We start from the raw sequence: 24,029 nt of genomic DNA, 5'->3' as shown, positions 1-24,029 counted from the left end.
TACATTTGGCCGATTGTCATAGATTGTTGCTTCTATTTCAGCACAGATACCAAGAAAAAAATGTCCATTTGTGAGTGTGTGATAGATTCGGTTGTAAAATAAATACGAAATACTTAATATATTCAAGCTTTAGGAACTACTAAAATAATAATTGCTTACTTCAATAAATAGTTACATGAAGATTTCTAAGTATCCTCACATCCCTCTTATTTTCTGCACACAAAATATTATAGATGTTCCCACAACACCTGGATTGCATGAAAAATAAAATGGCAGAGCCCATTTGAGGCGAAAGCCCAGCTGCTTGTTTGGAGAGCACAAAGCTAAACAGAAGCTAGAAGCACAGAATTTCCCTACCTTTGCTCTTCGCTGGGACTATTAACCAGAATACCATCTTTAGCTTTATTTCACGCAGCAGATTGAAAGGTCAGGCTCACTGGCCACTGACCCAAATGACTGCTTCAGCCACGGGAGAAAAACGACCTAATGAGAATGAAAGCAAAACAGCTTTCATGCAAACAGTTGCCAATCTGAGGTGCATTTGAGGCTGTCGTAGGGCTCAGCCTGGGCATTGGTTACGAGCATAACCTTGGCTGTGAGCTCACATACACTTTTGCAAGTGCAGCTGCTGCTTTGATCTACAACTGACCATGGGCCCCCCAGGGGCCTGAGGATGCAACCAGGATGTGTCTGTGGTCCTTGCCTGGCTACAGTTCTGGGCTGTGATGGCTCCATCTGCTGTCCAGTGAGACAGAGGTGGCCGCTTGAAGGTGACTTTGGAAGAAAAGGGACTCCATGTGGCAGGGCATATTTTGAGAGGTTTCCTAAGAGATGTGGAATTGCCCTACTGCCCACCTTTGGCACTGCTCTGTCTGCATGTCTGAACAACATGGAAACGTGTTAGATGCAGAGCCCAGCAGGGTATTGGTGCGTGCACTTTGTTATCAGTGGGGCTGTGACCCATGGGCCGAGAAGGATGCAGATCGCTCACCAGGAAGTTTCCAACTTGGGAGAGATGGGCAAAAGCATTGATCATTGATGAAACCGGGAATCTGGTCTGAATGTGGTTGTGTCTCGCATGCCAGAGGCAGCAAGAGGCTATAATACTTGCAGGTTTGATGAAAAATGGGGAAGAGCACACGTGTTGGGTTAATGATGACAGCCAGGAAGAAGCTCCCATGGGTGGTGGTAGTACGTTTGAAGCAGGTATCCATCATCAGTATGAAAACAGTTATGGAGAATGGAACAAGGATGAGTATGAAGGGGTGGGATGGGGGCAGGGAAAGAGGATAGTGATAGACCCAGTGTTGTGACATGTGGATGGCTTTGTTGGTACTATGTGAGATCTTGTGATAGAGCGGACATGTCCTCTGTCTCATGGCTCAGGGACTTGGACTGCCACATGATCTGGAACAGCTGGGCTTAGACCTAGGAGAATAGCATGGAAAGTGGGAAGCTGTGCTTGGTATCCAGACAAGGTGCACTAAGGAGAGAACTGAGACTTCATGAGAGAAATCGAGGAAGTATGTAAGGATTAGTATTGCAAAATGAAGAAAGGAAGAGCTGGCAATGGACCACAGATAAGATGGAATAACCAGGTCTTAGGGATTGGGCCTGGAAAAATTTCCGAGGCCATACAAGGAGGAAGAGGGGGAATTTACAGGTTCAAAGGGTTGTGGTCAAGTGCAGAAGTTGGACCATCTCCCTTACCCCCGTACCCCATTGATGTAATCTACTTAGGAACCCTTTAAAATTCTAACTCGGGTTCCTAGGACTACTCTGGGTGATATCCATTGCAGTGGCCATGCATGGGCTTTTACCAAGGGGCTCTTGGGGAATGAGAATGTTCTGTTGACTAGACTAGATCGTTGTTTTGGGCCACACAGGCAGAACGGAAGCCCAGAGTTGGGGAAGAGCAAGTCTCAGGAGTGGGTGGAGCAGGCAGTAATGAGATGTGAGGCAGATAGATATCCAAGAAAGAGAATTACAGATGCAAGGCTGAAAAATGAGGTCCCTAAAGTGATCTTGCAGTTTCAGGAGGTAGTGGAGGGTCTTCACTGAGAGTTGAGTCACATGGTATTAACTGACTCAGACTCGCTTCTGTTTCATTCTGTATTCAGAAAACTTCCTGGGAAAATGTTTAGGGCAGTAGAGAACATCCTAAAGGTTCCTCTGGGTGTCTTGTGCCACAACCACCCCATCTGCTCTGCCTTTTGTTTTTCCTGGTCTCGGAATTTAATATTGCTGAATAGTCCTGGAGGTGGCCTTTTAGTGATCCATTTAGATTTTTTTTGACTGTACTTGTGTCATAAATACCATAGTTTTTTCTTAAGATTTATTTTACTTGTTTGAAAGGCAGATTGATGGAGTGACCAGGAAGGAGAGACCAGGAGAGAGAAAGATCGATTTTCAATCAATGGTCCATTGCCTAGATGGCTTTAATGGCCGTGCACCGAGAACTGTGTGTAGGTTGTCCATGTAGGTAGCAGGAGCCCAGGCACTTGGACCATCTTCTGCTGCCTTCCCAGGCACATTAGCAGGGAGCTGAATTGGAAGTGAACCATCAGGGATTCAAACTGGAGCTGCAATGTGGGATCCTCGCAGCAGCTTAACCCATTGTGCCACAACAGCAGCCCCAAATACCATAGTTTTAAAACTCTGGAATTTCCTACTACCAAGATGCCTTGGCATGTTTCACAGATCTAATGAAATTGCCCAAGTTTTCACCTGAACTAGGGGTTGCTAATATTTCTTTGTATAGGGCTGGGTGGTAGACCTTCTTGACTTGTGGGTCATATGGTGTCTTTGGCAACTACTCAGCTCTGTCATTGAAATGCAAAAGCAGCCCTGGACAATATATAAATGGACAGCAATGGATTCCAATAAACTTTATTTATAAAATCAGATAATCAGAAGAAAATGTAGAAGGATTTTCGAAATAGTTGAGAATGTAAAGACAGTTCTTGTACACCTTTCTACAAAGGTTTGCCTGGGGATCCTGAGGTTTCTACAATGTATCTTCTGCTCAAGTGCTTAAGAACTTGGGAACATCTTAATGAGGTTAGATGTAACATTGCTGTGAGGAGAAAACATGACCTCAGTGCAGAGTTAGTTTGGTTAATCAACTGGCATTCTTTGGTATGTCAGCAGTGATGAGCAGAGTAGGACTCAAGAGAAGGGCAGTTGGGGGCAGGCAGGAAGAAAACATCCAGGCTAGTGAGGCTGCTGAGGAGCACATGTTTACCTGCTGGGTGCCAGGTCTTGTGCAGGGAGCCATGGCGGGAGGGCAGGGGGGGGGCACAGAATGAATCAAATACCAGTATCTTCAGAGGTTGAAGTTTAACTGGAGATGTATGATATCTATATCTAATTCTCCATGTATGTATAGATTCTTCCACCCATGACAAGTAGTGAATAAAATAATAGGATGTGGCAAGTAGCAATTGATGGTATAGGGAGTAAAGTGAAAGGGAGTTAGAAGAGTGATCTGTTCCTTTGGACTACTATGAATGGGAAACATTCCATGACATGTGGGCCTTGATTTTAATTTTGGCAGATTGCTAGTTTAACTGGTGGTACTGCTACTTCTCTCCCCTAGCCTCCCTGCAAAAGACAACCTGAGACATAAAGTGGGGGCCCTGACTACATTTCTTTTAAATTGGAGTCCTTTGCAAAAGGGTGGACATCACAAAGCCAATATTAGTGTAGAGGGTTAAACTCAGTCTACTGTGGTTATGACCTTGACTCCAGGCTTCCACTTCTATCTTGAAATGTATGAGGCTAGGCTATAGAGGAGGGCTGCACTAATTTATTTTCTGGATCTTCATTAAGTACCAACCAGTTTTTTTGTCTCTTCTGCCAAATGTCAAGTACCAGATGGTTCTGTGCAGCTCTTTCCCATTGTTAGAACTCCCATCCCAAGAAAAGGCAGACCACATATAGGAAGGTCAGCATCTTTTATTCACCAGAATTAAGATTTCATTGACTTATATGAGACTGTGAGAAGCAGAAACCTGAGAGAGTAATACCATTTTACTTCCTTGATTTAAAGATAGTGGGAACAAAAGCCCAGGAAGCCTTTAGTAATTAAAAGGATATTACAGTCATTGCATGATGTTAGATAACACTTGATAAGCCTCTCCTGTCCTTTTCATATAACCACACATTATTGATGAACTAGCATCAGGAAGGCATTAGGTGATGCTTTATTGCATTATTTTAAGCCACTGAGATTTTTAATATATGAAGGGTATGGATTTATGCTGAGTGATTCAGCTATGAAGCAAAGCACATCAATTTGTTCATGAATGTGAGCTGGTGATTACCTCCATTAAAGTCACCAGAGTAGACTGATCACTTTAATTTAGGCAGAGGCATACAAACAGCATTTGCTATTGGTGTGTGTGTGTCTAAGAACATAGGCCAAAGAGCTGTGCTGCATCCCTGAGGAGTGCTAGGAATGTAGATTTGTGTTGTCATGGTATATAAGTACAAGGGTGCAAGGCTTGGTGGCAATGAAGTCATTATTTTATCATTCTGTGTAGTGGGATGCTGTGTAAGTTGGATTTGGTACTAACTGCTGAATGCTGATTGGATGCCAAACTGCAAGAAGGATGATACAGCCTGCACTTCCTCCCAATTCTGGGTCATCGAATGCAAGGCTCTCCCAGGGCTGACAATGTTGGCACAAGTTGAATGTTCCCTTTACACAACAGAAAGGGAATCTTGTTGGATTCAGTAAATTGAAAAAACTGGGATTGAGCACCTGTGATCCTTGCTATGTGCTAGGTGTTGTAGAGGCTTGTGTATCGCAAGAATTCACAGTGAAACTGGGGAAATGTGAAGCCACTTTTTAAGAAATTTTGACTTTTCATGTTTGTCAGATGAGTAGTTAGATCACATTCAGATGATGTGATGGTACTGAAGTCAAGCAGAAACAATGTTGAGGAACATAGGGTGTGTTGCAGGTGACCCCAGTGAACTGACAACTCATGGCTAGGGACCTTTCAAGCAAGTGCTGTGGTCATATGTTTATATAAACAGGCATCATAACAATTTTCCTGAAATTCAACTTCCTTCTCAATTTGTTTTGTTTAAAAAAATATTTGGAAGACTGAGTGACAGAGACAGGGTAAGATCTTCCATCTGTTTTTCTTTCTCTACTCCCCAAATGCCTTCAATAGCCAAGGGTAGTCCAGGCTGAAGTTATGAGCCAAGAACTCAGATCTGGTCTCCCACATGGGTGGCAGATTGAATTGCTTGAACTATTACCTGCTGCATCCCTGGGTGCACATAAGCAGGAAGCTGGAATGGAAAGTGGAATCAGGACTCTAACCCAGGCACTTCCATGTGGGATGTTGGTGTCCCAAGCAGTGTCGTAACCCCTCCATCAAATAACGTCCCCCCTGGAAATTGTACTTTTGACAAGAGCAAAAATTAGATTCCTAAAGATGTCTGTTACTTTGGTTTTAGTAATAGCAAACATTGGAGACACCCCCCCCCTCCCCAAATGTATGATGACAAATAATCAGTTTAACAATAGCAAGACAACAATATTAGGGAATCTGACTCCTTTAAAAACATGGTTAAAAGTACGCAGTGTTGTTGAATAGAAACTAGTAAAACCTTTATGGAAGACAGTATGGAGACTACTCAGATCTGAAAATCGATCTACCGTATGACCCAGCCATTTCACTCCTGGGAATAAACCCAAAGGAAATGAAATCAGCATGTGAAAGAGTTCTCTGTACCCCCATGTTTATAGTAGCTGAACTCAAAATAGCTAAGATATGAAATCAACCCAGATGTCCATCAAATGATGACTGGATAAAGAAATTGTGGTAAATATACGATGGACTACTACTCAGCTGTAAAAATAGAATGAAATCCTGTCTTTTTAAACAAAATGCATAGAACTGGGGACCATTACACTGAGTGAAATAAGCCAGTCTCCAGAAGAGCAATGTGTGTTTTCCCTGATTTGTGGTGACTAATAGAGTACAAAAAAAGTAACAGATATGAGTGAAATCGACATTTTGAGGTTTGATTATTATTGATAGCTTTGGCCTAAACTCTTGAGGAACAGTGGTTTTTCTACTTGTTGAAATCTTTATTTAGTTGAGGGTTAAACTTGTGATTATAAAATTGAAAATACATCATTGTAAAAATTAAAAACAAGAGGAGGAGGGTGGGTGGGATTGAGGAAGGAAGTATCATTATGCTCTTAAAACTGTGTATATGGAATTTCCCTTTCTAAATTTTTAAAAAGTAAAAAATTAAAGGCCAAATTTTTAAAATTTAGAATATGAGACAAACAGTACCAAGATACATACTAAAATGACAACTATGCATAATTTTGGACTAAACTATGCCAATTGTCATACATAAAATAGACCTTTCTTCATTGTTCATGATCACCTCCCTGTTACTTGATTACTCACCATGAGATTTTAAAACACATCAGAGTTAGCTCTCCTTCCTTATCTGTGGATTCCACATTCATGAATTGAACCAACTTCAGATGGAAAATATTCTGAAAAAATATTTCATCTGCTTTAAACATCCAGACTCCTCTTGTCATTATTCCCTAAATGATGCAGTGTAACTTTACACAGAGTCGACACTGTAGTAGATAATACAAGTATTCTACAGATGATCGAAAATACATGAGAAGGTGCATGCAGGTTATTTGCAAAAACATTGTTTCATATAAGGAACTTGAAAACAAGCCTCTGTGGATACCAGGGGATGATTGTACTTGTTTAAGTTCTATCTTTTCATCAAAATATAATATCCTCCAGAGCATAAATAATATTGGCATCTTTAATATTTGGCATACATAGGTACTCCATTAATTTTTATTGAATGACTAAACAGATCCATGGTTAGATATTATTATAGTGATCTTTTAATAAAATACATACAATGAAAATAACATTTATCAAATCTTCAGTGGGTATTGGGTTAACCATTGTATCCATGTCTCATTTATAGGGGAGATACTATTAGTATTTAATTTTTTTTCTTTTTTTTAACTTTTATTTAATGAATATAAATTTCCAAAGTACGACTTATGGATTACAATGGCTTCCCCCCCATACCGTCCCTCCCACCCACAACCCTCCCCTTTCCCACTCCCTCTCCCCTTCCATTCACATCAAGATTCATTTTCGATTATCTTAATATACAGAAGATCAGCTTAGTATACATTAAGTAAGGATTTCAACAGTTTGCTCCCACACAGAAGCATAAAGTGAAAAATAATAGATGATTTTTTTTAAATGATGATGAAATCAGATCAGACCTATTGTCATGTTTAATCCCAGTGAGAGTCAAGTTGGGAGTTGATAATTTTTTTTTTTTTTTTTTTTTTTTTTACAGAGGATCAGTTTAGTATGCATTAAGTAAAGATTTCAACAGTTTGCACCCCCATAGAAACACAAAGTGAAATATATTGTTTGAGTACTCGTTATAGCATTAAATCTCAATGCACAGCACATTAAGGACAGAGATCCTACATGAGGAGTAAGTGCACAGTGACTCCTGTTGTTGACTTTACCAATTGACACTCCTGTCCATGGCATCAGCAATCTCCCTATGCTCCAGTCATGAGTTTCCAAGGCTATGGAAGCCCTCTGAGTTCTCCGACTCTTATCTTGTTTAGACAAGGTCATAGTCAAAGTGGAGGTTCTCTCCTCCCTTCAGAGAAAGGTACCTCCTTCTTTGAAGACCTGTTCTTTCCACTGGGATCTCACTCACAGAGATCTTTTGCCAGAGTGTCTTGGCTTTCCATGCCTGAAATACTCTCATGGGCTTTTCAGCCAGATCCGAATGCCTTTAGGGCTGATTCTGAGGCCAGAGTGCTATTTAGGACATCTGCCATTCTATGAGTCTTTTTAAAAAAAGACTTACCTATTGAATTGAAAGGGAGAGTTACAGAGAGAGTGGGGATTGAAAGGGAGAGTTACAGAGAGAGTGGGGAAGAGACAGAGGCCTTCCATCTGCTGGTTTACTCCTTAAATGGCCACAAGAGTCGGAGCTGGCTGAGTCCAGAGACAGGAGCCTGGAGTTTCCAAGTCTCCAAGTCTCCCATGTGGGTGCAGGGGCCTCAGCACTTGGACCATCCTCTGGTGTTTCCCCAAGCACATCTGCAGTAAGCTGGATCAGAAGTGGGGTGCCAGCGCCGCAAGTGGCAGCTCCATATACTACAGCACTGGGCCCTGTTCATATTTTCTACTGATGTTTTATAACATTGGAAATCAAGGCTCAGAGATGCAAAGCATCTTGCACAGTCAGGCAGAATGAGTTAGAAAATGAACGCTGGGCTGCTTCACTCCTGAGTTCTTAGCTGTTAGCAACTATAGAACTAGAAAGAAAATGAGGGTTCACGGATCGAGAGTCTCAAATGCTTTAGAAGGGTCATTTTAACTCAGAAGCACGGAAAAAAAGTTTATCATTTTCTTAGGTTTCCCAGTACCTTTCTACTGCCCCCGACTGCCCATTTCTACTGAGTCACCCTTTCTTGATCAAATTCTCCCTGCTGCTGAAGTCTCCTCTTCAGAGCTTCAGTTACCATTAATCAGGCTCATAAACTCATCCCAGTGAGGGGCAGGCGTGTTTTAAAAGCACTCCATCATACCTCAGCAGGGGAAGGACTTAGTCTTTCCCTAGGGAGTTCTCTGGGGAGCCAGACGTGGCTTTCCTCAAATCAAGTCTAGAAGGAGGCATTAAGTCTGCTGTCATGTCCACCTCTGTGGAAGCTCTTAGCCTCCGTAGGGCTGAATCTCTCAACGTAACATTAGTTGCTACTATCTTGACTGTCAAAGCTTTCAAAGACGTAAATTAATTCATTTCCAACTGAATGACTACATCTGTCATATAGGAGTCTGTGGAAACCTTGACATTCTATATACAATCTACACATACTAGGGTGCTTCAAAAAGTCCATGGAAGATGACAATAAATGGTGATTTTGGTATACAATGTTTCAAATCCACGAAAAATGTATTCATGGTATTCATTTGCTGTGGACTTTCTGAAGTTACCTCAATGTTAATGTCTTTTTGTCTGTTAATGAGATCACTGCAGATAAGTGAACAAATCTTCAGATTGAGACCATGGCACTCTTCATTGCTGTGATTGTTAAAGGAATTAAGTTTGCATGGAATTTGTGCTAATCATCCCTTCCCTCTGTGGTTTTATGGCTATGTGGATGGTAACTACCAACTCAAAAAATATCCCTTTTAATAGTAAAGAAGACCCTCTTATCTTCAAACTTACAATGATGGTGAAATATTAACCAGTTGAGTAAGTACTTTATGGGCCTCCAGATTGCTATTGTTCTGTATTTCACTAGTGCATGTTTCCTAAAACACCAGTATGGTACCCGAGCTTGTAAAAGGTAATGGGATGATATAATGCTTGGGGGTTGAATGCACTGAATTTGCGCTAGTGTTTGGAATTGAGTAGAATCACAAATATTAAAAAATGTGATTTTTATCTCCAGGGCCAAAGAAGGAGAAAACAAACATGTTTCCGATGCATTTCATATCATTTGTAGTTAAATGACTTAGCGCTTTCTTCTCAGAAGTTTTTACTATTTACTTAAAGCTCAGCCTCTTAGATATTTTGGCTTCAGACAGAATTTTTTTATTAATTTATTTGAAAGGCAGAGCAACAGAGATAAAGAGCTAGACAAACTGAGAGGGATGAAGACAGATCTTTGATCCATTGGTTCCCTCTGGGGTAGGGCTGGGCTAGCCAGAAGCCAGGAAACCAGAAACTCCATCCTGGTCTTCGACTTTGGCAGAAGTGCTTGAGTGTCTTCCACCACCTTTTCAGGCACATTAGCAAGAAGCTGGACTGGAAGCAGAGCAACCAGGACTCAAACTGGTGGTCCAGTATGGGATGCCAGAGTCGCAGGCAGCAGCTCAGTGTGCTGTGCCGATACTGACGCGTAGAATTTATTCTTGGGTGTGATTAATAAACATGTTGAATTTTAAAACTGTTTCTGGTTTCATTCACTTCAACTGTCCTGTTATCTGAGAAGTACAAAAAGTTCTTCTAAAAGTTATTGGAAAATGTATATTGGGAAAAAACTGCTTGGATTGCAAAATATTTAACAAAACTTACCCTGAATTTTTTTTTTCCCCTGAATGTTTTGAAATGCCCTCATATTACCATTCCATCTTTGGTCAGCTAAGTTATTTTTAAAAGTTAAGGCGGGCTGGCGCCGCTGCTCAATAGGCTAATGCTCCGCCTTGTGGTGCTGGCACACCAGGTTCTAGTCCCGGTCGGGGTGCCGGATTCTGTCCTGGTTGCCCCTCTTCCAGGCCAGCTTTCTGCTGTGGCCAGGCAGTGCAGTGGAGAATGGCCCAAGTGCTTGGGCCCTGCACCCCATGGGAGACCAGGAGAAGGCACCTGGCTCCTGCCTTCAGATCAGCGCGGTGCGCCAGCCGCAGCGCGCCGGCCGCGGTGGCCACTGGAGGGTGAACCAACGGCAATGGAAGACCTTTCTCTCTGTCTCTCTCTCTCACTGTCCACTCTGCCTGACAAAAAAAAAAAAAAAAAAAAAAAAAAAAAAAAGTTAAGGCATGGATGCCAACTAGACACTGAGTTTAAGGAGCAAGTTACTTTGTTAGAGGGACCAGCATCATCTCTTTTTGCTGATGGAGTTCTTCTGTATTTTTGCTAATGATACTGTGAAGTTTGCTTCACATACCTATGTAGTGTGCCCCAGAATAACATTGAGCACCCAGAAAGTTGTTTTAATCAAGCCATCAGAAAAGAAACATACTGTGATAGATGCCCTACCTTTCAATGACGTTTACTGGTTCCCGCTCAATACTTATTGCTTCTTCTGAATGTTAAAAGTTCTTGTAGTTACTAGCACACAAGTGAATAAAGGCTGCTAAACTTCTTCCTTTTCCCTGAGATAACTTTCGAGGTACCAATGAGAGACAGAAGACTGATGCAGGCTTCAGCATTGACTTCTGCAAATATGTTATGCTCTTCAGTTGGGGAGAAGAGCTTTCTTCTGTGAAGATTCAAAGTATTTAGTACAACTAGCTCAGCAAAGAGCTGTACCACCTGTGCTGATAGCTTACTCAACTTTTCAGCAATTCTAAGTCAATCTAAATAGCCCCCAGTTTAATACTACATAATGTGCTTTATTGTTTTCTAATCCTCTAGAAAGGCTAGCAAAGCTTGTAACCTCAGTTAAACTGTAAACAATCTAGGAGTGGAGACAGCAAAAGCCAGAGCCAGCTGGGCATGTGTGTCTTGTAAATATGACTTGAATGACTTTGAAGTTCCCCTCAAAATTAATCCCATTGCTTAACATTTTTAGGTTGCAGTAAGTTAATGGTTACTGTCTAATTTTTTATTCATATTAATATTTTTAGATGTCTATGATTCTGGGCTACCCTTCCTTCCCATCTCCCCCACCCCCTCCTTTTTATCATGCCACAATGGCTCTACAGGAAAAAAAATACTGTGCTTTGAAAACCAGGCCATGTTATTTTACCAAGAGTTAGAGCTGCTGTTAGAAAGCAGGCAGTTGAAGTCTATCAAGTACCTACTTTCTGCAGCAGTTCTAGGATTGAGGATGAAGCATTAGCTGGCATTTCAAACTACTTGACCAACTGGGTACTGCCTCAAAGACTGAAGCATAGGTTAATTCACTGACAGAATTGTAGAAATCAAAATATATAAAACCCCATTCAGAGTCACTGTGATCCCGTTGGGTTCAGAGAGAAGAGAGATACAAGCCAAAGGAAAATAAAAAATAGAGGGATTTAAATTAAGTCCATGGCCAATTTAAAATACTCTAGTCTGCCTTTGGAGAGACTGATAGCATCATATTGGGCACACTTTGAGAATATTTCAGAATACAAGGTAGATGAAATTCTGGCTTTAAGTGGAATTAAACAGCAGGAGTGCATTGCAGACTGGAGGTTGCCAAGCTTCGGGATTTATGGGTCAGTAAAATAAAAAATAATAAACAGTCTTTTTTGCCAGCTCTTTATTTGTGCCAAGTATTGTAGCACTGTGTCTCTTACTAAGACTCACTCACTAAGATGTTCGGTGATGAAGTTCACACATTAAACCTAAATCCTGAAAGAGATCATTTGAAGAGAGGATGAGAAAATAATTAAAGTTAAATAAGATGGGGATAGTGCTGTGGCACAGTAGGTAAAGCCTCCGCCTGTGGCACTGGCATCCTGTATGGGCACGGGTTCATATACTAGCTGATCGACTTCTATCCAGCTTCCCACTAATGTGCCTGGGAAAGCAGCAGAAGATAGCTCAAGTGCTTGGGGCCCTGCACCCATGTGGGAGTCCCAGATGAAGCTCTGGGCTCCTGGCTTCATATCGACTCAGCTTCAGCTGTTGAGGCTATTTGGAGAGTGAACCAGCATGCTCTCTATAACTCTGCCTTTCAAGCAAATAAATATTTTTAAAAAACAAAAAGCTATACAAGAAAAAAATATGTTGTTACCAAAAACAAGTTACTGGTTGGCATTCCCCTTCTGTAAAAGTTCAGGTCTTCTCAGCCCAAAGTCCCCAAGGATTACTTTCTGCTTGGTGACTGGTAGCCAGTGTGGGTAGGAAGTTCTGTGTTCTGGATACACGCCTCTTTGATTAGATCATTCGCAGGTGCTTCTTACGTGGTGCTCTGCTGTGTGTTGCTTCTCTGTGGTTATTTGCCCTGCTCTGCTTCCAGGATGCCTCTGAGCATGTCGTTTCTTTTCCTATGCATGTGTACAAAAAGACAAATTTGTCATTTCCCAGACTTAATTTTTACCACTTAGTTCACCTTTGAGACTTCAGATATTTTAAAAACTATTAAGTGTAAGAAACTACATGAAATGTTTGGAGTTTGATTAGGCTGTTTCTTCTATTAGCCTATCAACTCTAACAGATGTACCCGGTATCTTTTTTTTAATTTTTGACAGGCGGAGTGGGCAGTGAGTGAGAGAGACAGAGAGAAAGGTCTTCCTTTTGCCGTTGGTTCACCCCACAATGGCCGCCGTGGCCGGCAAGCTGCGGCCAGCGCACTGCGCTGATTCGAAGCCAGGAGCCTTCTCCTGGTCTCCCATGGGGTGCAGTGCCCAAGCACCTGGGCCATCCTCCACTGCACTCCCGGGACACAGCAGAGAGCTGGCCTGGAAGAGGGGCAACCAGGACAGAATCCGGTGCCCCAACCGGGACTAGAACCCGGGGTGCCAGTGCCGAAGGCAGAGGATTAATCTATTGAGCTGTGGTGCTGGCCCCCTGTATCTTAAAAACAAGATTATTCATACTAGTGATTCATTAAAGTAATCTTTGAAAGTATTCTTATTATCTACCCACTGAAGTTTGCTGATAGGGAACTAGTCCTCCACATGTGAAGTAACTTGAATAGCTGGTTAGTGGTAGAGCCTGCTGATTGCTGGTTCTGTGCTTCTCCCACTAATCTGCATCATCTGAGATTTCTTTCTTAGAAGGAACTATTGACATGCATGGTGCATTTTAATATCCCATGATATCAAGGTGTCTCCCAGGGAAACAGCCTGGCTTTGGAGAGGAAAGGTGAGCAGGATAGAAAAGGGCAGGTGCCCAGGAGGCTCCAGGGATTCTTGCTCTGCTAATCACTTGCTGTGTTTGCCCTCTGCTCCTAGCCCTTGCTGCCCTTCTCCTTTGATCTTTCTAATCCCCAACCTCCTGTCCTCTTGACATCAGCCTGATGAGACTGATCAGTGCCTTGATGGTGGCTTTGTGTGCTTTTGACCTTGGCCAATCAATCAGTACCAACTCGCACTCTTTGAAGAGGAGCAATAACACAATTTAAAGTGCTAGGCCTGGGAACTTGAATTCAGTTCAACTGTCTAGACTGGCAAAGTGTTTTTATTGTTAAAAATTACGTGCTTATTGTGAGGCAGAAAGATGGATGGAGTACACTCCCATCTGCTGGTTCATTCCCCAAATGCCCACAGCAGTCAGGAACCAGGAATGCAATCCATGTTTCCCACATCAGTGAAAAGACCCCAATCATTTGAGTCATCACTGTTGCCTACTAGGTTCAGCATTAGTAGGAAACTGCAGTCAGGAACTGAGGCTTCGATTTGAATCCAGGTATTCCAATAAAGGTTGCCTGCTTCTTAAACATGAGGCTAAATGTTTGCTCCTGGAATAGTGTCTTTAAAATGGCAAATTTGAATATCTTTTTACTAGACCTACACATTCTACTTTGCATTATACTCCACCATTGCCTAGCAAATGATGGCAATCTTGTGTGCATATATCTTAGATCGAAAGCATTTGAACTGGATACTAGTAGACAAGCATCTTCAGGCAGATAAGAGATCCTTTGGGCAAAGCACTCTAACTTTGAGCTTATTCCAAGTCTCTTTTAAATCCAAAGCATTGCCTGTAGCATTTCTCTAACTGGTCAGAGTTGAGTACTGATGTGGCCAAGATCATAGTGTTCTTCACTTGATGATGCATCTGAGGGGCTCAAGAGAAAGTGAGTGTAGGCAGATCAGTGCAGTCCATAAGGGAAGAGTTCAAAGCAACTCAGTTAAAAGTCATCATTGTGTGTGCTTGAGAATCTTGCAGCAATAATGTTATTAGCAGACTGCTTTTCTGGTGGAAATGCCTAAATTAGCATAAGAGGTAGCAATGATTGGTTCAATGCTGATGGGTATCCTTATCTTATTGGTGAAAGGATTTTCCTGGAAGGGATAGTTTCCAGAGAAAGTACAAGGTCCTGCAACTATTTGTTTTCCTTTTGACCCAACATGATTTTCACTCAAGTTCTCTTCTATACAGGTTGCCAACTTGGCCTGCTCAATATCCAACAATGAGGAAGGGGTGAAATTAGTCCGGATGGCAGCCACTCAGATTGACAGCCTGTGTCCCCAGGTAAGCCTTCTTTCAAAAGCCCTCCAGTGACCTGCAGTTCAGGACCCTCTAAAGTCCAGTCCTGATACCCTTTTTCCTTGCCCTCTTTCTTTCAGCTGAAAAATATTAGCTGTCACTCATGAGCAGTTTCAAGTTCCATCTTTCTCAGAAAGAGCTTCTAACTACTCCAATCTCTTTAGAATCGCTGTGATAGTTATTGTCTTTACACTCATATTGACTTCGTTCTGTTTGTTTTGGGTTATAATTTAAGTGTACATATCTATTTTCATATTTCAACAACTAAATTACAAACTTTTGCATACGCAGAAAGCAAGAGTTCTATTTTTGCCACATTTGCATAAGTAAAATAGAACTTGTCCAGTTAATACTTTTTTGAAATTTGGGGCTAATTACTGTGCCTTAAGAAGCCAAGCAAAGCAGAGCAAACAAACTAGTGGTAATTGACAGTCTACTTTGTGTTTCATATTTTTGAGTTCTTTTGAATACTGAAGAAAAACTACTTATGTGTAGAACCTATGTGGTCTTGGACCTGCTCGTTACTTTTGTGACAAGTGTGGTCATCATGTCCCTGGATTGTTTCTAACAAATAGGTCATCAATGCTGCTCTCACACTGGCTGCCCGGCCACAGAGCAAAGTCGCTCAGGATAACATGGACGTCTTCAAAGACCAGTGGGAAAAGCAGGTTCGAGTGCTGACTGAGGCGGTGGATGATATCACGTCAGTGGATGACTTCCTCTCTGTCTCAGGTAATCAGCACAAAAAGTAGTTTTATAGAGTAGCTGGTGGAGGAGAACAGGATGAGATAAGGAGTATCTCTGAAATGTCATGGACCTGTGTTTCAAGTGGCCCTTCAAGCTTTCAATCATCTGCAAATGTGATTATAACACTCTTTAAGGATTCTTTTTTGCTGTGTACATTATTTCAGGTCAGGAAGCCAAAGCATCAGAGGAAAAAAAGGCAACTTTGTGATAAAGGTGTCAGACCTTTATTTGAGGAGGCTCGGGTTCCTTTTTAGTTTTCAGAGCTTTTTAAGCAGGATGACTTTGACAGATCTGAATTACTCATGTAGGACAGGGCCAGGAGACGATGGGAATCGGTTTATCTTTATGATTTGTGTCTTAAAAATAGGCAGTTATTCCAACTTGATTACATTAAGAGGATCATTCTTTGAATAAGTGAAGCTTTATGATAAAACAGGTAGAAATATCAGCCACTGGGGGCTGGCACCATGGCTCACTTGGTTAATCCTCCGCCTGCAGTGCAGGCATCCCATATGGGCACCAGGTTCTAGTCCAGGTTGCTCCTCTTCCAGTCCAGCTCTCTGCTGTGGCCCAGGAAGGCAATGGAGGATGGCCCAAGTGCTTGGGCCCTGCACCCACATGGGAGTCTAGGGGGAAGCACCTGGCTCCTGGCTTTGGATTGGTGCAGCGCTGGCTGTAGATGCCATTTGGGGAGTGAACCAACGGAAGGAAGACCTTTCTCTCTCTCTCTCTCTCTCTCTCTCTCTCTCTCTCTCTCTTTTACTGTCTAACTCTAGCTGTCAAAAAATTTAAAAAAAAAATCAGCCACAGAATGAGCCCAGTGAAAGGCACATGGGAGATACTGAAGCTCAGAAAACTAGTACTGAGGTGAAAATTTAACCTTGTTTTATGTAAGTGAAATCAGAATAAAGGGTGCAAATAGATTCGAAGAAGTACAGGTGTGTGAGGTGGTCATACCTCTGACTCCATCAGCTCTAGCCCCAACTTGATCTGTTGGTTCTTGGCAGACTGAAGTCTGAGAGGCAGAGATAGACCAGTGCTGGTGGGAACCAGGCTGCCGCAGTGTGTAGTGATTTCCGGAAGGAAGCTGCCATGGTGCTTTTCAGAATCTTTCCTATTTATGAAGAAAGAGACAATGAATTCCCACTGGGGGCTTGTGTAAGAGGCTTATGAGAGAGTAGCATAGTTGAATCTTCAGATTGGATAGCTGATCAGACTGTGAACTTTGCAATGATGGAGAGCAAGAGAAGACAAGGAAAATTAACACACATTCAGTGTCTGATTTGCTTAATTCTGCTCTTGGCTTTAATTTTCACCAAAATTCTGCAAAATAGGCATTAGTATTTGTATGCCTTGGGCTTAGGCTCTAGAACAAGCAGATGCAGATACCAAGAGGTTGGAGAACAACTCGGAGGTGTTACTGGGTTTCTATTTCCTTTACTCATAGTGGCAGTGAGAAATGCACAAGGAACAGCCTCTACCCACGACAGCAGTGGGGCTGCAAGAGATATCTGCCTTTGTGTCCATGGGGGTGCTTGTACACACACACACACACACACACACACACGTACATACATCTACAATAGCTTCATACATCAGTAGCCACATTAACCAACAACTGCATATTGCCACACATCTCCAATCAGCCACATGCATGTCCACACCTATCCAAAAACAGCCCCATCTAGCTGTGGACCCCAGGTTCTTATTTGGATTTACAGACAAAAGTGGCCCAAAGCCAAACCATTCCATAACAGACTTGAGGGCAGCTAGTCCAGCAGGTGACCTGTCAGGTAGCATGGTGTCAGCCACCTTTAGAGGCACAGACATATGGGAGCACAGAGATGAGGGGGGCAAAAGCAAAAGGCAGGGGACTTGATAACTTCACCTTCCCATGTTCATCTCCTTCACAGGATCCAAGTCTTCCTTTGAGAAAACTAAGTCATTAAGCGAGTAGGGAACTTGGCAGAGATGCCAGATCATCCTCTTGTCACAGACTGTATAGTTTTCAATAAGTAAAGGCAAAAGGAAAATTCCTTCCTTTGCTGCTCTCCACTGTCTTTTCTGCTTGCATGTTGGCTCCTTTCTCTTCACTCTATTCCATTCTCATTCCAGTGCTGAGTCTGTTTTAGATACCTCCTTGTTCCTCAATCCCTATGTCTAGAATCCCTATATCTAGAATAAAAGAACTCAGTAGGGGGCTGGTGTTGGGCAATGAGTTAAGCCATTGGCTTGTGATGCCTGCATCATTCCATATCAGAGTACTGGCTTGAGTCCTGGCTGCTCCACTTTCTTTCCAGTTCCCTGCAGATGGGTCTTGGAAGGCAGTGGATTATGGCCAAAGTGACACCCACATGGGAGACCCAGATGGAGCTCCTGGCTTGAGCTTAGCCTAGCCCTGGCTGTTGCAGTCATTTGGGGAGTGAATCAGTAGATAGGCAAAGAGGTAAAGAGCACAATCTACTTCTCCCTGCCCCATCCCCACTCTGTCTCTCACATGGATAAAGTCTTCTAAATAAGAACTCAAAAAATGTTCCCATTCCTGAGGAATTGGCTTTTCTGATCACTGAGTCCTAATGTGGTAAAATAAGCCACAAAGTGCAGCTGTCCCAAGGTGTTGGAAGATTGTCTTGGATAGGCATATTGGGGACAGGGGTGAAGGGGTAGAGAAAGGTGGCTAGCAAAGTATGCTTCTTATCTAGCCAGTTTTTGACTGAATGATTGTAGTTTTCCCAAAAAGAAGCAGGAATTTTCCTTAGTCTTCCTCTGTGTCCCATTCTACCCACAAACAGACTGCTTTATGCAGAGAGGAATCATTTTAGCACTTAAAACGTTCCCAACTTAGTCTTTTCTTTAAAGGCATGTATAAAAATTTGAGGGTGGGGAGAGCAAGGTGAGGAGGTCTTATCTCAGACTTTCTCAAGAGTAAAAGGCCTTTCTTTATTTTCTTGGCTCTAGCCCTGCCTCTTTGCCACCTTTCTCGCTGCCATTCCTTTGTGCATCTCATTATTACCAGCAACAAGAAAAGGCTTTGGCTCCTGCTGATAACACTGTGCCGTCCAACCCCGGTGGTACAAGTGGCGCAGCATGCCATGACAGGAAAATGAGCAGGCGCTGTCAGGGAGCCAGGTTGGCAGAGCCTGCTGGAGCATGCCTTTGGAGTTGACAATCGCAGGCAGCAGGCACCTTTCCACAGACAGGGCTTGACAGATAATGACACAGCCCACTCCTTCCTGCTGGTAGGATGTGGACACAGCCGGATAGCCGGGGAAACTACTTCTCATCTCCTCACCCAGCCAGAGCCAAACATTTGCATCAATAAATTGCAAGTTTGGCCCAGGGGATACTTTGGCATGGCATTAATGCCATTTTCTCTATCAGTTTCTTCTTAAGGGAATAGCTTTTCTGGCAGGATACTATTTTAAAAAGCAACAGCAAAAGATCTTTGTTTTTAAGGACTATAGATTTTTTTTCCAAGCCACCTGAACTTGCGTATCTTAGTGTTTAATTTGTCCATGAGAAACGCAATGATTTGGGGGAGCAAAGTTGTTAGCTATTAACATCACAGGAGCTAAACCAATTTTCAAATATGGCCTGGGCTCATGAAAGAGTGAAATGGATGCATTAGAACACTTAAACTTTTCCCACTGGGCAAAACCTACAATTTTTAATAGTGTTTTAAAGTGAGTGTCTTGGCATCAACCATGAGACAGTTTAATTCTTGGGTTTGGCTCACAAAATAGTACAAATCTAAGACCTGAAAAAGCTATTAACTCAACTTCCATAATGTCCCAGAATTTTTTTTTTGAATTTTCATTCTTTATTAGCTCTAGGTTCTTGAGTGTGTTTTACAAATTTACACAACAAACTTTGCTTTTGAGTGTAGAAATCATAACTTTGTGTTATTTATAACAAGATTAGATCTGTTTTGAAATGGTAATACTGCAGAAATTCAAGGAAGTTTATCACCAAATATGTTGTGGTTGAATATTTGACATGTTTATAAATACTGTGTTTGATAATAGAATATACCACCCCAAGTATCTGGTAAGGTGTTCCAAGCTGTGGAGTAATCTCTAGAATAAAGGGTACTTTAAAGAACTTTCTGACCAAATGGAATGAAAATATAACTTTATTTCAATGCAAAGTATGTTGAAATCCATACATATGAGGACTCTTCAAAAAGTTCATGGAAAATGTGTGTTATAAAAAACTGGATGGGGGCTGGCACTGTGGCATAGCAGGTAAAGTCACTGCCTGCAGTGCTGGCATCCCTATGGGTGCCAGTTTGGGTCCTGGTTGCTCCACTTTGGATTCAACTCTGTGCTATGGCCTGGGAAAGCAGTAGAAGATGGCCCAAGTCCTTGGGCCCCTGCAGCTGCATAGGAGACCTGGAGGAAGCTCCTGGCTTTAGATCTGTGCAGCTCCAGCCCTTGGAACCAGTTGGGGAGTGAACCAGCAGATAGAAGACCTCCCTCTCTCCCTCTCTGCCTCTCCTCTCTCTGTAACTCTGCCTTTCAGATAAATAACCAACTCTTTTAAAAACCCATCCATAGGTTTTTTCTTTAGTTTTTTTGTACCAAAATAAGTATTTTTTTTTTTTGACAGGCAGAGTGGACAGTGAGAGAGAGAGAGAGACAGAGAGAAAGGTCTTCTTGTGCCGTTGGTTCACCCTCCAATGGCCGCCACGGCCGGCGCGCTGCGGCCAGTGCACCGCGCTGATCCGATGGCAGGAGCCAGGCACTTGTCCTGGTCTCCCATGGGGTGCAGGGTCCAAGCACTTGGGCCATCCTCCACTGCACTCCCGGGCCACAGCAGAGAGCTGGCCTGGAAGAGGAGCAACCAGGACAGAATCCAGCACCACGACTAGGACTAGAACCCGGTGTGCCAGCGCTGCAAGGCGGAGGATTAGCCTAGTGAGCCACGGCACCGGCCCAAAATAAGTATTTTTTATTGCTCTTTGCCAATGAACTTTTAAAAATGCCTTCATATGTGTGTATAGGTATTTATACATATGTCTATATAATTTTTTAAAGTCTTATTTATTTGAAAGGAAGAGAAACAGATACTCCACCCATTCATTTCTTTTTTTTTTTTTTTTTTTTTTTTTTTATCTTTTATTTAATGAATATAAATTTCCAAAGTACGACTCATGGGTTACAATGGCTTCCCCCCCCATACCGTCCCTCCCACCAACAACCCTCCCCTTTCCCACTCCCTCTCCCCTTCCATTCACATCAAGATTCATTTTCGATTATCTTAATATACAGAAGATCAGCTTAGTATACCTTAAGTAAGTATTTCAACAGTTTGCTCCCACACAGAAACATAAAGTGAAAAATAATAGATGATTTTTTTTAAAATGATGATGAAATCAGATCAGACCTATTGTCATGTTTAATCCCAGTGAGAGTCAAGTTGGGAATTGAAAATTTCTTTTTTTTTTTTTTTTTTTTTTTTTTTTTTTTTTTTACAGAAGATCAGTTTAGTGTACATTAAGTAAAGATTTCAGTCGTTTGCACCCCCATAGAAACACAAAGTGAAATATACTGTTTGAGTACTCGTTATAGCATTAAGCCTCAGTGTACAGCACGTTAAGGACCGAGATCCTACATGAGGAGTAAGTGCACAGTGACTCCTGTTGTTGACTTTACCAATTGACACTCCTGTTTATGGCATCAGTAATCTCCCTATGCACCAGTTATGAGTTTCCAAGGCTATGGAAGCCCCCTGAGTTCTCCGACTCTTATCTTGTTTAGACACGGTCATAGTCAAAGTGGAGGTTCTCTCCTCCCTTCAGAGAAAGGCACCTCCCTCTTTGAAGACCTGTTCTTTCCACTGGGATCTCACCCACAGAGATCTTTTTGCCAGAGTGTCTTGGCTTTCCATGCCTGAAATACTCTCATGGGCTTCTCAGCCAGACCCGAGTGCCTTTAGGGCTGATTCTGAGGCCAGAGTGCTATCTAGGACATCCGCCATTCCATGAGTCTGCTGAGTATCTCACTTCCCATGTTGGATCACTCTCCCCTTTATTTATTCTATCGGTTGGTGTTAACAGGTACTAGACTTGTTTATGTGCTCCCTTTGACTCTTAGTCCTTTCATTATGATCAATTGTGAACTGAAATTGATCACTTGGAGTAGCGAGATGGCATTGGCACATGCCACCTTGATGGGATTGAATTGGAATCCCCTGGTATGTTTCCAACTCTACCAATTGGGGCAAGTCAGCCCGAGCATGTCCCAAATTATACATCTCTTCCCTCTCTTATTCCCACTCTCATGTTCAACAGGGATCACATTTCGGTCAATTTTCAACACCCAAGAATAACTGTGTGATAATTACAGAATTAAACCAGTCATATTAAGTAGAACAGACAAAAAAAAAATACTATGAGGGATAATGTATTAAGTTGTCCATTAGCAGTCAGAGCTATGCTGATCAAGTCACCATTTCTCATAGTGTCCATTTCACTTCAGGAGGTTTCCTTTTTGGTGTTGAGTCAGTTGTCACCGATCAGGGAGAACATACCACCCATTCATTTCTAAATGTCCACAACAACCAGAGCTGGGCAAGGCCAAAGCCAGGAGCTGGACACTCAGTCTGGGTCTCCCACACGAGTGGTAAGGACTGAACTACTTGAGTCATCATCACCTACTGCCTCCTAGGGTTGCAACAGCAGGAAACTGAGTCAGCAGCAGAGCAGAGACTCAAACCCAGACACCACAGTATGAGATACCAGCATCTTAACCACTACAGCAAACACCCACCCCCTTGTGCTTTATATTACCTCTTCTTCCTCCATTCTTTGCTATGTGGAACAGCATTCCTTTATCTCCTTACTTCACCAATTCTGTCTTCAGAATACCTTAGGATAAAAATGTGTAACTGATTGTTCCTTTTCAAGAGATGTGTTCATTTAGAAGCTCTTTGATTGCCTGCTGTCTGTACTGTGCTGTCTGGAATGCAAATATGAATCCAGGGTGGATTCTGCCTTCTAGTAATGTGCTGCCTTGCTTAATATGTCCTAGACCACTGTGCTTCCAAACACACAGCCTCAGGGCACAGACAGTAGGAGCAATTATTACGAGGGGTCTAGAAATTTCTGTATACATGATTGATTCGTTGACCAAAATGTTGGTGCTCTTGTATGCATGAGTGGGTACCTTTATAGCACTTTTTCAAATGTTGTTGGCACTTAGGTTAGTAAAACACAAAAATATCTTAAAATATTGTGACAGTCTTAGTGCAGACATTAAGAAATGGTGTCTCAGGCCAGCGCCGCAGCTCACTAGGCTAATCCTCCACCTGCGGCCCTGGCACCCCGGGTTCTAGTCTTGGTTGGGGTGCCGGATTCTGTCCCAGTTGCCCCTCTTCCAGTCCAGCTCTCTGCTGTGGCCCGGGAAGGCAGTGGAGGATGGCCCAGGTCCTTGGGCCCTGAACCCGCATGGGAGACCAGGAGAAGCACCTGGCTCCTGGCTTCAGATTGGCGCAGCACGCTGGCCATAGTGGTCATTTGGGAGGTGAACCAACAGAAGGAAGACTTTTCTCTCTGTCTCTCTCTCTCACTGTCTAACTCTGTCAAAATAAAAAAATGTTGTACCATGGTAGCTTTTGCATGTATACTATCAATCATATAGCCACTGTCAATAGATAATTATGATCTATTTTTTTCTTAAAAGGGGTACCTCTAATTGGGAAAAACTAAGTAAATCATCTGAAAGTTTAAAACAAAAATATAGATTCATAAAAGTCAATAAGTTAGTAGAATTAATACTGTATTCACATAATGTGATTAACCTAACCACTTAACAAAATCATTGATCTGAATGACAGCAGTGTTTTGTTTTTGCTACTATAGATTTTCAACTTGTACTGCTTTCCTTGAAATATATTTGAGATCATATTTTTTATTACTTCTTAATTGAATATTTTCAATATGAGAAAGTTCTTTTAATCCTATCTAATATAGTAAGGCTCAAATGCACTTTGTACAAGCTTTTTACCTTTTATTAACTCCAGAGGTTAGTGTCTCATGTAAGTGCAGACTTCTCAGTGTTTTTGTATTTAACTCCAAAACATCATTTTTAAACGATGCACAGAATAGCAGTGGTTCTGCCTAATCTTGTACTACTATGTTGCTCAAAGCAAATGGCAGCTGGCAGCATATTTTTGATCTAAAGCGCCTTCCTGTTGCTAGTTTTCAGGGGCCAAGGGATATTTAATGGTCTCCAGGAATCCAGCAGAGCAGTAAGAAAGCCTTATTTGAATCAAACTTTGTGTTTCAAATCCTGTTCCAGGTTTCATTTGAGTAAATCTTTTTTCTTAGGTACTTTTTAGGTGAATTCACATGACATAGCTGA

General features: G+C 42.2%; 1 protein-coding gene across 7 annotated transcripts in view; it reads left to right on the top strand.

The window, feature by feature from the left end:
• The window catches only part of CTNNA2 (catenin alpha 2), a 1,267,385-nt gene that overhangs the window by 1,146,927 nt on the left and 96,429 nt on the right, over positions 1-24,029 (top strand). For all 7 annotated transcript variants that reach the window (XM_051842711.2, XM_051842709.2, XM_051842710.2 and 4 more), the window contains 2 exons: positions 14,812-14,904; positions 15,495-15,651. In XM_051842711.2, the coding sequence (XP_051698671.1) occupies positions 14,812-14,904; positions 15,495-15,651 (250 nt within the window). The remainder of the gene's footprint in view (positions 1-14,811; positions 14,905-15,494; positions 15,652-24,029) is intronic.

The sequence above is a fragment of the Oryctolagus cuniculus genome, chromosome 2, assembly GCF_964237555.1.
Source record: "Oryctolagus cuniculus chromosome 2, mOryCun1.1, whole genome shotgun sequence".
NCBI lineage: Eukaryota > Metazoa > Chordata > Mammalia > Lagomorpha > Leporidae > Oryctolagus > Oryctolagus cuniculus.
This window is presented reverse-complemented; position numbering and strand designations above follow the sequence as displayed.